Here is a 16,694-nt window from a genome sequence, read left to right as displayed (position 1 = left end):
CTGTATCAAGCACCTTTGCAAAATCCAAGTATATCACATCAACTGATTTTCCTTTATCTATATTTTTACTTACTTCCTTGTACAATCTAATTAGATTATTTTGACATGATCTATTTCTCATAAAACCATGCTGATTTGAACTCATAATCTTGTTTACACGAGTATACTTATCAATATAATCCTTAATAATCCCTTCAAGTATCTTCCCAGACTAACTGGTCTACAGCTTCCTGGATCAGCCCTACTTCCCTTTTTAAAGAGTGGCTTTAAGCCAGTCCTGGGGTACCTATGCCTGAGGATAATGAGTCTTGAAAAATGAAGAGTAGAGGTTTGTCTATAACAGTGCTAAATTCCCGTAAAACTCTTGGGTGTATTCCATCTGGGCCTGGAGTTTTATTTACCTTAAAGGGACAGTATACTATTAAAATGTTTTTCCCTTAATGTGTTTCTAATTACTTTTTTTTACCAGCTACAGAGTATGAAATGTATGAGATTTGCTTTTTTAAGGTTTGTGTATATGAATGAGCTGATTTTGTGTTATTAAGCCACAGCCTAATAAAATGGGTTGAGCTTGTAGGTATAATTAGATCTCATTACTTTATCACATTGTGTAAATATACCTGCTTCTTTATCTTAGATCTGTCCATAAACCAATCACCAATACTTGTAGAGAACAATGGAAAATTAACATTTTATTGCCTTATCTCTTCTATAACCCACTGGAAGTGTAATTTCTTCTACTGGCTGTGTTAATACAGCTTGGCCTCGTGGCCAAAAACTTTCAGGATGGGTGGAGATACCACAGGCTAAATAAACTAATTCAAATGCCAATATAAGGTTAATGGAAATACTTGTAAACAATTTAATACACTCCAGCAGGTAAAATGGATCATTGGGAACAAATTAAAGGGGAGAAATTTTTTAAGTAAAGTGTCCCTTTAATATTATCCATTTTTCCCCCTGAAATCCTCTAGAGATAACCCAGTTAATGGTATGGGCTTGTATGTTCTAGTTCGTTTTAAACTGTCCCCCATTGGTTCTTCTCTTGTGTATACTGAAGAAAACAATTGGTTTAGTACCTTAGCCTTCTCACTGTCACTGTTAATCAAGCTACCCATCACACATTTTAATGTACCTATGTTGTCCTTCTTAGTTTTTTTGCCATTTATGTACTTAAAAAACCTTTTAGGGTTTGACTTGGAATCCTTTGCAATTAATCTTTCATTTAAAATTTTGGCTAATTTGATTGCTTTTTTGCATGCTTTGTTACATTACTTATATGAGACAGATTACAAGTGGAGCAGTGTTTTGCATTCCGCTATAGTGATAACTCAGGTAGTCGGGTTGCGCTGATATTACAAGTTAAACGTATAATGTTTTTACTCTAGCGGTAACCTAACTAGTGCAAAAATGCGAAGTTAGAATATTGCGCTGTGTGTTCACTTATTCTTCCATAAAAGACAATGTAGAAGAAAAACCTAACACGTATAAAAGGGGGTAGTTTGCTCACTCCAAAACAATGTGTATATGTGGCAGGTGTAGCCTAGAAATGATTCATTATAATATCAGAAAGAAGAAAAGTGACTATTCCAAAATAAGTAGAGTCAAAAGTCTAGTATATAGCACACAAGCACAATAAAGATTAAGGGACTAACTTCTGCAAAAAAGAAAACACACTTTAATACATAGCAATTAAAAAACATAATATACATATATACTAGGGATCCCATAGTCAGAGAAATAGAATTAAACTATGCCAGCTAAATATCAAAGGTGCACCACATAACACAGTCACTCTGAATATAGCAAAGTTCTGAGTAATGAATTGCAGCGATGATAGCGTGATCACTGGTAACTTCAGGAGCAGTTTGTGCACAAAGAACACAGCCGTAAGTGCAAGGCCTCAACCTAAATACATAGCATATACAAACACTTAAGCGGATTAGAGAGGAGCCCACAAAACATATATATGTGTATATTATGTTTTTAACTGCTATGTATTAAAGTGTGGGTTGTTTTTTTTTGCAGAAGTTAGTCCCTTAATCTTTATTGTGCTTGTGTGCTATATCCTAGACTTTTGACTCTCCTTATTTTGGAATAGTCACTTTTCTTCTTTCTGATATTATAAAAAACCTAACACCCCTAATTAGTGCAAACACCATCACATACTCTCATTATTGCTAACCGGGCATGAAAATATGAATATTCCAATATTTGTTACGTAATGGAATATGTTCTATTTATTAATAAATACATTTTCCTACATAAATATGATGTTTTTTTAAACAAATATATATATGTGTGTGTATATATACTGTATATATATATAACAACAATTAAAATTATGGGGAGGCGAAAAGGGAGTTTAAAATCCTCCACTAAATACAAAATATAGAGAAAATACACAATGAGTTATTTTCTCTCTCTCTCTCTCTCTCTCTCTCTCTCTCTCTCTCTCTCTCTCTCTATATATATATATATATATATATACACTGTATATATATATATATATATATATATATATATATGTATACATACTGTATGTGTATATACACACATATATATATATATGTGTATATATATATATATGTATGTGTGTGTATATATATATATATAATTGTGTGGGCTAAGGTCCAGCATTATACGGGATAAACTTGCTGTGCACTTGAAGGCACGCTTTCTATTATATGCACGCTATCCAGTGATGATGGTAGATAAAATGTATTTGGGTGCAACCTGATGATATGATACCTGTTAGCTTCCCATGTTGCCATACTTTTAATTTGGTGTGGCTACCGTGTGGAGTTTGGGGGTGTGTGTGTTTTCTTTGCTCTGGTTGGGCACTGCGGATAGTTTTCTTTTTCGCTAGCGCAGTGAGGTTAAGTACTGAGCACTTTGGTTTCATAGTAGGCAGCAGGCTGTAAGTTGGCTATTATACAGTATACTACATTAGAGGCTTGGATGTGGGTAGGCAGCATAGTGTCTTTTATGCCTACTCATAGATTGCACATACCGTTCAAATTAGTGTCTGATATTTTGTGATTTCTCTACACTCTGTGATTAGACTGTAAGTTTATAGTGTCTTAGGTATGTTAAATGCGGTGTTCACTGTTCTTCTTAATATAACTGCTTTGATTTATCTCTCCCTCGATTGCAAAGAGCTGTAGTTATAGCTCGTATGGAATTAGTGTTGATACACCTAAGGCTCTGGTAGCGGCTCTTATTTAAATCTTTGTGCAGACTGGGTTCTTGTCATTCCCCCTGGCCCACTGATTGGCTTTGTGGTGTTTCAGGCATTTGGCTCTGAGTATGTCAACTTGTGTTTATGATGTTGTACTCTGCAGTCTACATGTAATGTAAACACGAGCGGTGGACAATACTATATGGCTATTATCCCTGTATTTTATATCTACTTGCTGACTACATTAGTGTTTGGATTGAATTTTTGCTTATATTCTAGGCGTGTTCATTATTCAATTAGTGTGTGTGTACTGCTGATAACTGTGGAGACTATTTCCCTGTGTGGACTCTGGTGGTCTCAGTATATGCTTAGGTCTCCTTGTTTCTTACTTTATATTTTTCTCTCTTTTGTCTTTCTACTTTCCCTTGTCTTTCTTTACCATTTGTTTGGTAACCTGGCTTTTATTTATTATTTTTTTGAGCTCTCACATTGGGCTCTATATATATCCGTAGGTTTTTGGTGGAGGGGGACAATAATCTCTCTCTGGTGGAGGGCTATCACTGGTGTACAGATAGATGTTATGCTATGTCTGCTGTGATTTTTATTGCATGTTTTTTTATGTTTATGCTTTTTAGATTATGAAACTGTCTTGAAGAAGGCCTCAGGATAGGCCGAAACGTCGACATTCTCTTATATATGATATTAGTAATATAAATAAGGAATACTTATTGAATTAAGTCCTGTGAGTGCCCTCCATCTATACAATTGCTCTATACCTTCTATTTGAGGATAGCATTGGCAACACAGGTGTGGAAGGAGTGCTAGGCTACCGGCTACAGTGTATATACCTTTAAGACTTTTTACCTATGCACCCCCCTTACAAGGACTATCAAGTATACCAAATGGGCTTTGTGTCCCACCCAGCTCCCACGAATTGTTGTTTTTAAATCACGGTCTGTATAAGGACATAGGTCCTGCCAGGGACTCTTCAACTATATCTCTTTTTCTTTTACCTGATACCAACTGAACACCACCTATTATGGATGACCAAGTATACCGTACTCTACCCCCTAGCCAGCAGGGCGCTAGCAGGGAGGAGGAGGCTACGTTTGCATTTACAGACGATGATGCCATGAGGATACTACAATTATGTGAGTCTGACGTTATTGATGAGGTACCCATTAATGTGTACTATAAGTTGCTAAACCTAAAGAGAAAAGAAGTGGATTACCGGCTTCATGCAAGTTATCTTACTGACTATTTTAAAAGGAAGATGATCCCGCGGGGATTCAGGGACAGGAACTCCCCTACCATTGGTAGGAGCAACGCTGAATTCTGTCGTAAATGGTGTCAGATAGCCAATAAGTGTTCCTTCGACTGGATACTGCTCGTTATAGAAGAAGTCACAAGACTTAAAAAATTAGTGATTGAGGAACTGTTTACCATGCAAAAAGACAAGGAATATGTGCTAAAAAATGATGAGAATGAGGACTGGCTAGGCAAACTGGCATCTCAAGTGGATAAATATAGAAAAGATTTGATCAACTTTAAGAACAAGAAAATTGCAACGGTCGAGATCGACTATCGTGAAAGAAGAGTCTATCAGTGTCTGTCTGGAAAAAATGCTCCCTTCAGACAAAGAAGAAATGACCGCAAACCTAGAGCGCTAGCCAACACCATTGACACAAGTGGGGGAGAATCTAGTGAAGCAGAATCGTCCACTAGCAACCTGAACACCCAGAAACAACAAACCCAGGTACAGACAAGATCTCAAAGGAAACCTCCACTACCGGCAAAAAACGGCAATCCGCCCGCACAAGACACAGGCCGTACATTAGACGAAGTGGGTGGTGGAAGAAGACAGCGAAAAAATTGACAGAATCAGAGAGTGTGGTAATCAACATTAGTAGTACACCCATTGATGATGACGAACTAAGACTACTCAGTAAGGGATTAAGCTATGTTCCAACACCACGAGTGGATGTTTTTGACAATCTGGTTGACATACATTGCCTACAAAGGACAATGAAGGTTAAGAATCATTTCAAGAACTCGCCACCATTGAGTGAGGATAGATGATTTGTGGTAAAATCTGGGTTTGAACCCAGGAACACGCACCCAACTATCAAAACCTTCACTAAGGTATGCTCTCGTGAGATTAGTAATGAACTCAATGATATGGGAACATGCAGAACTAACCTAGAAAAATCAGAGTGGGCAGCTCTACAAAGACTAAAGAAGGATGACTCCATTGTCATTAGACAGGCGGACAAGGGGGGTGCTATTGTGGTGCTTGACTACCAATATTACAGGCAAGACCTGATACAACAATTAAGTGACACCGTCACTTATAGAAGATTACCGGCCAATCCAACCATGACATATAAGAGAAAATTGGAGGATATCTTATCATTGACTCTGAAAAATGGACACATTGAGCAGACACTCTGATTTTTTGATGCCAGAGTTCCCCAGACATCCCATCATCTATACGATCCCAAAGATCCATAAGGATTCATAAAGACCACCAGGGCGACCAATTGTGTCTGCGGTGGGATCACTGTTCCAAAATTTGGCGAAGTACATCGACTTTCACTTACAGGATGTAGTAAAGAATACTAAGGCTTTCCTCCAAGATTCTATACAGCTGATCAATCTACTTCATGACAGAGACTTTCCTGTAGACTGCTATCTTGTCACACTGGATGTCAACAGCCTCTACACCATCATTCCACATGATTTGGGTGTAGAGGCTGTAAGACAAGCTTTGAGCAATTCAGATGAGTACATGGGTCCTCCTATTGAGATACTACTAGACTGGTTGATGATATGCCTTACTCATAACTATTTTAGGTTTGAGGAAAGTTTTTACCTCCAGTTGGTAGGAACGGCCATGGGGTCCAGTCTTGCCCCGTCCTACGCAAATCTATTCATGGCGTGGTTTGAGGACAAATATGTGTTCAGCTTAAATAACCCAAATGTATTGCCATACCGCAGGTATATTGACGACCTGCTGGTCATTTGGGGTGGAACCACAGAAGAATTGGATGTGTGGATTCAGATTCTCAACAACTCATTGACCCCGGTCAAATTTAAAAATGAGATAAGTTTGGAATCGGTACACTTCTTAGATTTGTGTATCTATAAATCTGAGGTAGCTGGAGAGTGTCGGTTGAAGACAACATTATATTCTAAACCCACTGACAGGAATATGTTACTACAATTCAATAGCTACCACCCACTACAACTGAAAAGAGGCATTATAAAATCCCAATTACTGCGTGTTATACATAATAATTCTAACCAAGACATAATGTTGTCCCAGTTAGAAGAGATGAAGATGAAATTTCTCAACAGAGGGTACAACCCCACTATGGTTCAGCAGACACTTGATGAGGTGAAACAGCAGGAACGTATGTCCCTTATGACTAGAGGGTCGGCAAAGGCTCCTACTACCAGTGACGAAGCACCCACATATCTGGTGACAGAATACACCCCGGCTACCAGCAGACTACGGAAAGTGATCCATAGGAACTGGCCTCTGATAAGCGGAGACAAAACACTACCATTCAGAGACAAACCTCCCTCTCGGGTGGTGCACAAGAGTGGTCGAAATCTCAAATCATTATTAATGAAAATGGATCCATGGAGAAAGGAAAAGACCTGGTTGCATCTTGTAAAGAATGGATGCTACAAGTGCGGGAGCTGCGTGACGTGCAGCTCTCTCCTCACAGGTGAGAGGTTCCACCATCCAGCAACCAATAAAAATTATGTGATAAGACACCGGCTGACCTGTACCTCAGACTTTGTGGTTTACTTGTTATCTTGCCCATGTGGCCTTTACTATGTGGGTAAGACCATTACCCCGTTCCGGGAGAGGTTAGCAAACCACAAGAGTGCTATTAGAGCAGCCCTGAAGGATAGCCACTCAGACCAGCCAGTAGCGAGACATTTCCTTGAACAACGGCATCCTATCTCCACCCTTAGGGCTATGCTTATTGACAGAGTTGCCCCCCTGAAGCGAGGAGGAGATAGAAATTCAGAACTCCTCAGTTTTACCTGTAAAAAAAAAGAACAATCCCCCCCCCAACATTACAACCCACCACCCACACACCCCTACTCTAAAACCCACCCGATCCCCCCTTAAAAAACCTAACAGTACCCCATTGAAGATCACCCTACCTTGAGCCGTCTTCAAGTTGTCTTCAAGATGGAGCCGCTCCTTGCCAGAAGGATGAAGATAGAAGATGCCGCTTGGATGAAGACTTCTGCCGGATGGAGGACCTCTTCTGCCCGGATCGGATGAAGACTTGGGCCCGGCTGGGTGAAGACGGCTCAAGGTAGGGTGATCTTCAATGGGGTACTGTTAGGTTTTTTTAAGGGGGGATCGGGTGGGTTTTAGAGTAGGGGTGTGTGGGTGGTGGGTTGTAATGTTGGGGGGGGGATTGTTCTTTTTTTTTACAGGTAAAAGAGCTGATTACTTTGGGGCAATGCCCCGCAAAAGGCCCTTTTAAGGGCTATTTGTAATTTAGTATAGGGTAGGGCATTTTATTAGGGGGTATAATTAGGTATAATTAGTTTAAACTTCTTGTAATTTTTTTCTGTAACTTAGTGTTTTTTTTTTGTACTATAGTTTATTTAATGTAATTGTATTTTATTTTAGCTAATTGTAGTTAATTAATTTAATTTATTTATTGATAGTGTAGTGTTAGGTGTATTTGTAACTTAGGTTAGGATTTATTCTACAGGTAATTTTGTAATTATTATAACTAGGTATAAATAGTTATTAACTATTTAATAGCTATTGTACCTAGTTAAAATAAATACAAAGTTGCCTGTAAAATAAAAATAAACCCTATGCTAGCTACAATGTAACTATTAGTTATATTGTAGCTATCTTAGGGTTTATTTTATAGGTAAGTATTTAGTTTTAAATAGGAATTATTTAGTTAATAATAGTTATATTATTTAGATTTATTTAAATAATAATTAAGTTAGGGGGGTGTTAGGGTTAGACTTAGGTTTAGGGGTTAATAAATTTAATATAGTGGCGGCGACGTTGGGGGCAGGAGATTAGGGGTTAATAAATTTAATGTAGGTGGCGGCGGTGTAGGGGGGTCAGATTAGGGGTTAATAAATTTAATGTAGGTGGCAGCGGTGTAGGGGGGTCAGATTAGGGGTTAATAAATTGAATGTAGGTGGTGGCGGGGTCCGGGAGTGGCGGTTTAAGGGTTAAACACTTTATTTAGGTGCGGTGGGGTCCGGGAGCGGCGGTTTAGGGGTTAATACATATAATGCAGGTGGCGGTGGGCTCCAGGAGCAGTGGTTTAGGGGTTAATAAACTTTATTAGTTATTGCGGTGGGGGATTGCGGTTGACAGGTAGATAGACATTGCGCATGCGTTAGGTTTTTTTGGAAGGCATTTTAGGGAGTTACCGGGCTCCAATACTAAGCGCAAGGCTTGCTACGGTTGCTTTTTATGGCGAGGTGAAAATGGAGTAAGATTTCTCCATTTTCGCCACGTAAGTCCTTGCGCTGGATATTGGATACCAAATTGCGCATCTTTTATATGTTAGTCTATGGGTAAAAAAACTATGTCCGACGGGCGACACCGCATATGTAATGGGGCCCCATATGAGATCGGGTTGATTTCTGTCCGCGGCCTCAGAGCAGGTGGACAAGTTATGGAGCAGCGCTCCATACGGAGCTTGATAAATATGCCCCATAATATCTTCTTTTTTACAAATAAATGTTCAAGTTATATTATCTAGTCAGCTTTTTACAGCTGTGCTGCATCACTTTCAAGTACTTTAACATTTGGGTATAAGTCTTGAAACAGCTATATATTGCAAAACTGCTTATGTTCAAAACTGAAAGGCACCCGTGTGCATTTCAACTTTTGCTGGAATATCCCTTTAACAAGAATAACACGCACCCATATATATACATACGCGTGTGTGTGCGTGTTTAAGGCATTGTTGCTATCACCAATTGGAGCAGTGGATTAAAGTTTATTGACCACAATATCTTTTTTAGAAGATACATAATGTGCATTTTATATAAAGGTCCTATTTATCTGCTGGATAACAATCTACTGTATGTTTTCCTTTTAACAGGATCTGCTTTGAAGTGCGTTACCAGTGAGAAAGCACTAGAAGCCAAATAACCACAATGCTCATATCGCACAGCTATATGAGTAGATTCCCTATAACTGTCAGATAACATAATGTGGTGTTAGACTTTTACAATTGTTCTTTGTTCTAGTATTACTAATTACTGCTTTATCTTGACCCAGGCATTTAAAGGGACTTTGTACTGTAAAATTGGTTTCTCCTTGATAAATATAAAACAACGTATGGTAAATTGCTCTGTTTGTCTATATATATATATATATATATATATATATATATATATATATATATATATATATATATATAAATAGAGGGAGTGCAGAATTATTAGGCAAGTTGTATTTTTGAGGATTAATTTTATTATTTAACATCAACCATGTTCTCAATGAACCCAAAAAACTCATTAATATCAAAGCTGAATATTTTTGGAAGTAGTTTTTAGTTTGTTTTTAGTTTTAGCTATTTAGGGGGATATCTGTGTGTGCAGGTGACTATTACTGTGCATAATTATTAGGCAACTTAACAAAAAACAAATATATACCCATTTCAATTATCTATTTTTACCAGTGAAACCAATATAACATCTCAACATTCACAAATATATATATACAATATAGCCACCTTTCTTTGCAAGGACACTCAAAAGCCTGCCATCCATGGATTCTGTCAGTGTTTTGATCTGTTCACCATCAACATTGCGTGCAGCAGCAACCACAGCCTCCCAGACACTGTTCAGAGAGGTGTACTGTTTTCCCTCCTTGTAAATCTCACATTTGATGATGGACCACAGGTTCTCAATGGGGTTCAGATCAGGTGAACAAGGAGGCCATGTCATTAGATTTTCTTCTTTTATACCCTTTCTTGCCAGCCACGCTGTGGAGTACTTGGACGCGTATGATGGAGCATTGTCCTGCATGAAAATCATGTTTTTCTTGAAGGATGCAGACTTCTTCCTGTACTACTGCTTGAAGAAGGTGTCTTTCAGAAACTGGCAGTAGGACTCGGAGTTGAGCTTGACTCCATCCTCAACCCGAAAAGGCCCCACAAGCTCATCTTTGATGATACCAGCCCAAACCAGTACTCCACCTCCACCTTGCTGGCGTCTGAGTCAGACTGGAGCTCTCTGCCCTTTACCAATCCAGCCACGGGCCCATCCATCTGGCCCATCAAGACTCACTCTCATTTCATCAGTCCATAAAACCTTATAAAAATCAGTCTTGAGATATTTCTTGGCCCAGTCTTGACGTTTCAGCTTGTGTGTCTTGTTCAGTGGTGGTCGTCTTTCAGCCTTTCTTACCTTGGCCATGTCTCTGAGTATTGCACACCTTGTGCTTTTGGGCACTCCAGTGATGTTGCAGCTCTGAAATATGGCCAAACTGGTGGCAAGTGGCATCTTGGCAGCTGCACGCTTGACTTTTCTCAGTTCATGGGCAGTTATTTTGCGCCTTGGTTTTTCCACACGCTTCTTGCGACCCTGTTGACTATTTTGAATGAAACGATTGATTGTTCGATGATCACGCTTCAGAAGCTTTGCAATTTTAAGAGTGCTGCATCCCTCTGCAAGATATCTCACTATTTTTGACTTTTCTGAGCCTGTCAAGTCCTTCTTTTGACCCATTTTGCCAAAGGAAAGGAAGTTGCCTAATAATTATGCACACCTGATATAGGGTGTTGATGTCATTAGACCACACCCCTTCTCATTACAGAGATGCACATCACCTAATATGCTTAATTGGTAGTAGGCTTTCGAGCCTATACAGCTTGGAGTAAGACAACATGCATAAAGAGGATGATGTGGTCAAAATACTCATTTGCCTAATAATTCTGCACTCCCTGTATATATATAGTTGCTTTTCTTGATTGAAGCCTCAATCCATTGTACTAAAAAAATATGCCCATATAAATGGACTGGGCCTGCAGAAATAGCAGACTTTCTAATCTTATCTATCTCTCGATATGTTAAGGCCTCCTTATCTTATCCCTCTGTCTTTACACAATGGCCAATTCTTAGAGAAAGGGCAATTGAAAAGGGAAATTTTACTATCTATATCTTCCACTACCCACTGTGAACTTGATTGCTGTCTTATACTAAAGGGACATTTTACACCAGATTTTTCTTTGCATAAATGTTTTTTAGATGATTCATTTATATAGCACACACAGTTTTTTTTAAAAATGTATAGTTTTGCTTATTTTAAGTAACATTGTGCTGATTTCCAGACTCCTAACCAAGCCCCAAAGTTTTAGAAGTAGACTGTTGTCTACCTACTCCAGCTTGCTACTGTTTGTGTAAAGGGTATTTTCATATGCAGAGAAAGGGGGAGGGGGAGGGGGAGTGTCCGCTCTTTTTGTTTTCCAGACCATTTCAGTGGGTGTCCCCACCTAACCTTTTCAACCATGCTAAACTGGGAGCTTCTAAGAAAGTTTTTCAAAGGTTTTATCCTGGAGTTTTAGATCAGCATCTGTGCATATTATTCTTTATAGTAGTGTCTATTACATGCAGTTATATGAAAATTGGTGTATACTGTCCCTTTAACATAGGTTTTCTACAGAGAGTAGAATACAAAAGTATTCATACTTTCAGTATAGGTGGTGTTTTTAACAGGCAAAATCAACTGTTTTAAATGACAAACAAAGGTAAAGCAACACTTTTAGAATTTTGATACAATGTGTAAAACAGAGCATTAGGAACAATTGTAAAGAAACAATTACAGTACATAATTTGCTTCAGTAAAACAACTGAGATCTGGCTACCGAGAAAGAGAAATGTTTTTTAATATCCTACCGTATATATATATATATTTTTCGTAAGATGTTCAAGATACATTAGTCTTTGTGTGCAAGTTATTTTTTGAGTAAAGCTCAACATAGATTTTTATTCACATGACATGTTATGACCGAGCTGGTGAGACTCACCTCTCCAGCAGTTTGCTCGTTGCTCAACTGAGATTTCACTTTCTGAACAACAGCTTCCTTTTCCGATAGTCCATCAGACTGAGTAAGGAGGTCCAGTGGAGGCTCTGAGCTCTGGGAAACAAGATCCTCAGATCGTTCATCAGGACGTTCATCTGTGTTAGTGCTCAGCACATCGGGGGTGACACTATGAGAGGGGTCAGTAGTGTTTCCCTCTTCTCCATCAGATAGATTCTCTGAACTGGGAGACTGATGTTGGGACATTTCTGCCTGCCACCTGCACAGATACAAGTCAAAAGTTAGCATACAACAAGTAATTGCCAGACACACACATTTGAGTGACTTGTTGGGGCATCTACAATTACAATTCTCGCAGGCTTGTAGCTAAATATCGGACATAGACTGATAAAAACATTTAATACACAGTGCAAACACACAGCCCTGTGTATTCACATACACTACCAGCAAGAAGCGTGTATGCTGGTGTGAGGTTAATTTCCTGAAATCAAAAAAGCAACAGCTTAGCAAACTCCCAAGAGAGCCACAGTTTCTATATATGTCTGTATTATGCAATGAAAAAATACACCTGGGTGCATCATCTTGCTTTACAGTATATATTAAACATGAGTTAATCAAGACGGTCATCATCCTGCTTTACAGTGTATACTAAACATGAGTTAAAGGGACAGTCAACACCAGAATTTTTGTTGTTTTAAAAGATAAATAAACCCTTAATTACCAATTCCCCAGTTTTGCATAATCAATACAGTTATAATTATACATGTTTTACCTCTGTAATTACCTTGTATCTAAGCCTCAGCAGACTGCCCCCTTATTTCAGTTCTTTTGACAGACTTGCATTTTAGCCAATCAGAGCTGTCTCCATGGTAAATTCACGTGCATGAGCTCAATGTCATCTATATGAAACACGTGAACTAATGCCCTCTATTGGTGAAAAACTATCAAAATGCATTTAGATTAGAGGCGGCCTTTAAGGTCTAAGAAATTAGCATATGAACCTCCTAGGTTTAGTTTTTCAAGAATACCAAGAGAACAAAGCAAAATTGGTGATAAACGTAAATTGGAAAGTTGTTTAAAATTACATGCCCTATTTGAAACATGAAAGTTTTTTTTTGGACTTGACTGTCCCTTTAATCAAGACGTTCATCATCCTGCTTTACAGTGTATACTAAACATGAGTTAATCAAGACGTGCATCATCCTGCTTTACAGTGTTTACTAAACATGAGTTGATCAAGACGTGCATCATCCTGCTTTACAGTGTATTCGAAGACTAAACATGAGTTAATCAAGACGTGCATCATCCTGCTTTACAGTGTATACTAAGCATGTGTTAATCAAGATGTGCATCATCCTGCTTTAGAGTGTATACTAAGCATGAGTTGATCAAGACGTGCATCATCCTGCTTTACAGTGTATACTAAGCATGAGTTGATCAAGACGTGCATCATCTTGCTTTACAGTGTATACTAAACATGAGTTGATCAAGATGTGCATCATCCTGCTTTACAGTGTATACTAAGCATGAGTTGATCAAGACGTGCATCATCCTGCTTTACAGTGTATACTAAGCATGAGTTGATCAAGACCTGCATCATCCTGCTTCACAGTGTATACTAAGCATGAGTTGATCAAGACGTGCATCATCTTGCTTTACAGTGTATACTAAACATGAGTTGATCAAGATGTGCATCATCCTGCTTTACAGTGTATTCTAAACAAGAGTTGATCAAGACATGCATCCTTCTGCTTTACAGTGTATACTAATCATGAGCTGATCAAGATGTGCATCATCCTGCTTTACAGTGTATACTAATCATGAGCTGATCAAGATGTGCATCATCCTGCTTTACAGTGTATACTAATCATGAGCTGATCAAGATGTGCATCATCCTGCTTTACAGTGTATACTAAACATGAGTTGATCAAGACGTGCATCATTCTGCTTTACAGTGCATACTAATCATGAGCTGATCAAGATGTGCATCATCCTGCTTTACAGTGTATACTAATCATGAGCTGATCAAGATGTGCATCATGCTGCTTTATAGTGTCTACTAAACATGAGTTGATCAAGGCGTGCATCATCTTGCTTTACAGTGTATACTAAACATGAGTTGATCAAGATGTGCATCATCCTGCTTTACAGTGTATACTAAACATGAGTTAATCAAGACGTGCATCATCTTGCTTTACAGTGTATACTAAACATGAGTTGATCAAGATGTGCATCATCCTGCTTTACAGTGTATTCTAAACAAGAGTTGATCAAGACGTGCATCATTCTGCTTTACAGTGTGTATACTAATCATGAGCTGATCAAGATGTGCATCATCCTTCTTTACAGTGTATACTAAACATGAGTTGATCAAGATGTGCATCATTCTGCTTTACAGTGTATACTAATCATGAGCTGATCAAGATGTGCATCATCCTGCTTTACAGTGTATACTAATCATGAGCTGATCAAGATGTGCATCATCCTGCTTTACAGTGTATACTAATCATGAGCTGATCAAGATGTGCATCATGCTGCTTTACAGTGTCTACTAAACATGAGTTGATCAAGATGTGCATCATCTTGCTTTACAGTGTATACTAAACATGAGTTAATCAAGACGTGCATCATCTTGCTTTACAGTGTATACTAAACATGAGTTAATCAAGACGTGCATCATCCTGCTTTACAGTGTATACTAAGCATGAGTTGATCAAGACGTCCATCATACTGCTTTACAGTGTATACTAAGCAGGGCCGCCATCAGGGGGTGACAGGGGTGACTCCTGTCAGGGGCCCAATGGGCTAGGGGGGCCCCAAGAGGCAAGAACTAAAAAATTTTTTTAAATGTTGGCAGCCACCAGTGGGTACTACAGCAGAGTACTAATTGAGCATGGAAATGTTATTACAAGGAGTAAAGTATTAGCATTTGAGAGGATTTCTGAGTGTGCACTAAACAGCTATGTACAGTGTGAGACAGACTTGGCACTTTGTTTGTAGAGTGTGTGCCTGAGTCAGCACGGCTGGTCACTTTCATTTGCAGAGGAGGTAGGAATTACTTAGCAAATGTTTTTTATTTCTTTGTGCAATTTAAGATTGTAACTTTAGTGTGGTAGTAGTTGTATGGTGGGGCCAGGGGTCCATAAAAACACATTTTTTTTTAGCAGCAGTGTATTTATGATTATTGGACAATGCTGTAGAAATTCTATATTTAAAACCATTCAGAAATGTTTCCTCCTCAATACACAAATGATATATATTACATTCCAGTTTACTGCCCCTTTATGCAAGGACTTTCCAGATACAAGGAGGCATTTTATCTAAGATTTTTACATCTGCATAACATGTTATACTCTCAGACTTAGATTGCTCAGTGTTGGAAATGAGACAGGTTAACTTAAAACTGTTCAGTTTACTCTACAGCTGACTTAATTTTGAAATGCATACCAACAAGCTTAAATCCTGCATTTAACCAGATCTAATGGTATGAGTACCACAGCTTATGGTTCCACCAAAACCATATAGAGTACAGCATTTTCAAAATCCACAAGTACAGCTGACATATGGGAACATTTGTACGCTATATTTGAAGTGGTGCTCTTGGTTGGGGAAAATGGGGAAAATATGAAACAAACATATGTCAACCTTTTAAAAGTAATTTTCTTCATCTAGCCATCTACCCAGATCATTATTGTACAATTTTGAATTCACAGAATTATTTTTGATTGCACATTTACAAATATGATTCTTTAAAAAGTGATCTCTTAATTTCTGCATTTTTTTTATCATGCATGTCACACACTGTTGATTTAGGGGATGCAAGGTGCATAAATGTTTCCTCCTGTGAGTGTTTCTGTGGGTGTCTGTGTTTATGTCTTTGTGCTTTGGTTTGTGTCTCTATGAGTGTGTATGTATTTTTTTTTCTGTTGGTATCTCTGTGAGTGTGGCTGTGTATGTATTTGTGCATTTTCTGTGGATGTCTGTGAGGGTGTGTGCATATGTCTTTGAGCTTTTTCTATGGGTGTCTCTGTGAGGGTGGGCGTGTGTTTGTCTTTGTGTATTTTCTCTGGATGCCTCTGTGAGGGTGGGTGTGTATGTGTGTGTTTTTTGTGGATGTCTCTGTGAGGGTGTGTGTTTGTGTGTGTATGTATGTCTGTGTTTTCTGTGTATGTCTCTGGGAGGGTGTGTATTTTCTGTGGGTGTCTCTGTGAGGGTGTGTGTATGTCTTTCTGTGTTTTCTGTGGGTGTCTCTGTGTGTGTGTGTGTGTGTGTGTGTATGTCTTTGTGTGTTTTCTGAGGCTGTCTCTGTTGGTGTTTCCTTGGGTGTATGTGCAAGTTTGAGTTTGTGTGTGTGTGTGTCCATTGTCTGTTCCTTTTTAGGACATTTTGACCTTACTACTGATTATTCACATCTTGCTACAGACTTTGAGACTAATGAGACCTTTACGGAA

The 16,694-nt window shown here is 38.6% G+C and overlaps 1 protein-coding gene across 1 annotated transcript in view; it reads right to left on the bottom strand.

Moving 5' to 3' along the window:
* MAP3K12 (mitogen-activated protein kinase kinase kinase 12) overlaps positions 1-16,694 on the bottom strand; it is a 117,736-nt gene that overhangs the window by 26,062 nt on the left and 74,980 nt on the right. The window contains exon 12 of the mRNA XM_053708298.1: positions 12,229-12,502. Coding sequence (XP_053564273.1) covers positions 12,229-12,502 — 274 coding nt within the window. The remainder of the gene's footprint in view (positions 1-12,228; positions 12,503-16,694) is intronic.

This window comes from Bombina bombina, chromosome 3 (assembly GCF_027579735.1).
Source record: "Bombina bombina isolate aBomBom1 chromosome 3, aBomBom1.pri, whole genome shotgun sequence".
In the NCBI taxonomy this organism is placed as follows: Eukaryota; Metazoa; Chordata; class Amphibia; order Anura; family Bombinatoridae; genus Bombina; species Bombina bombina.
Note: the sequence above shows the minus strand (reverse complement) of the source record. Positions and strands in the feature narration are given on the sequence as shown.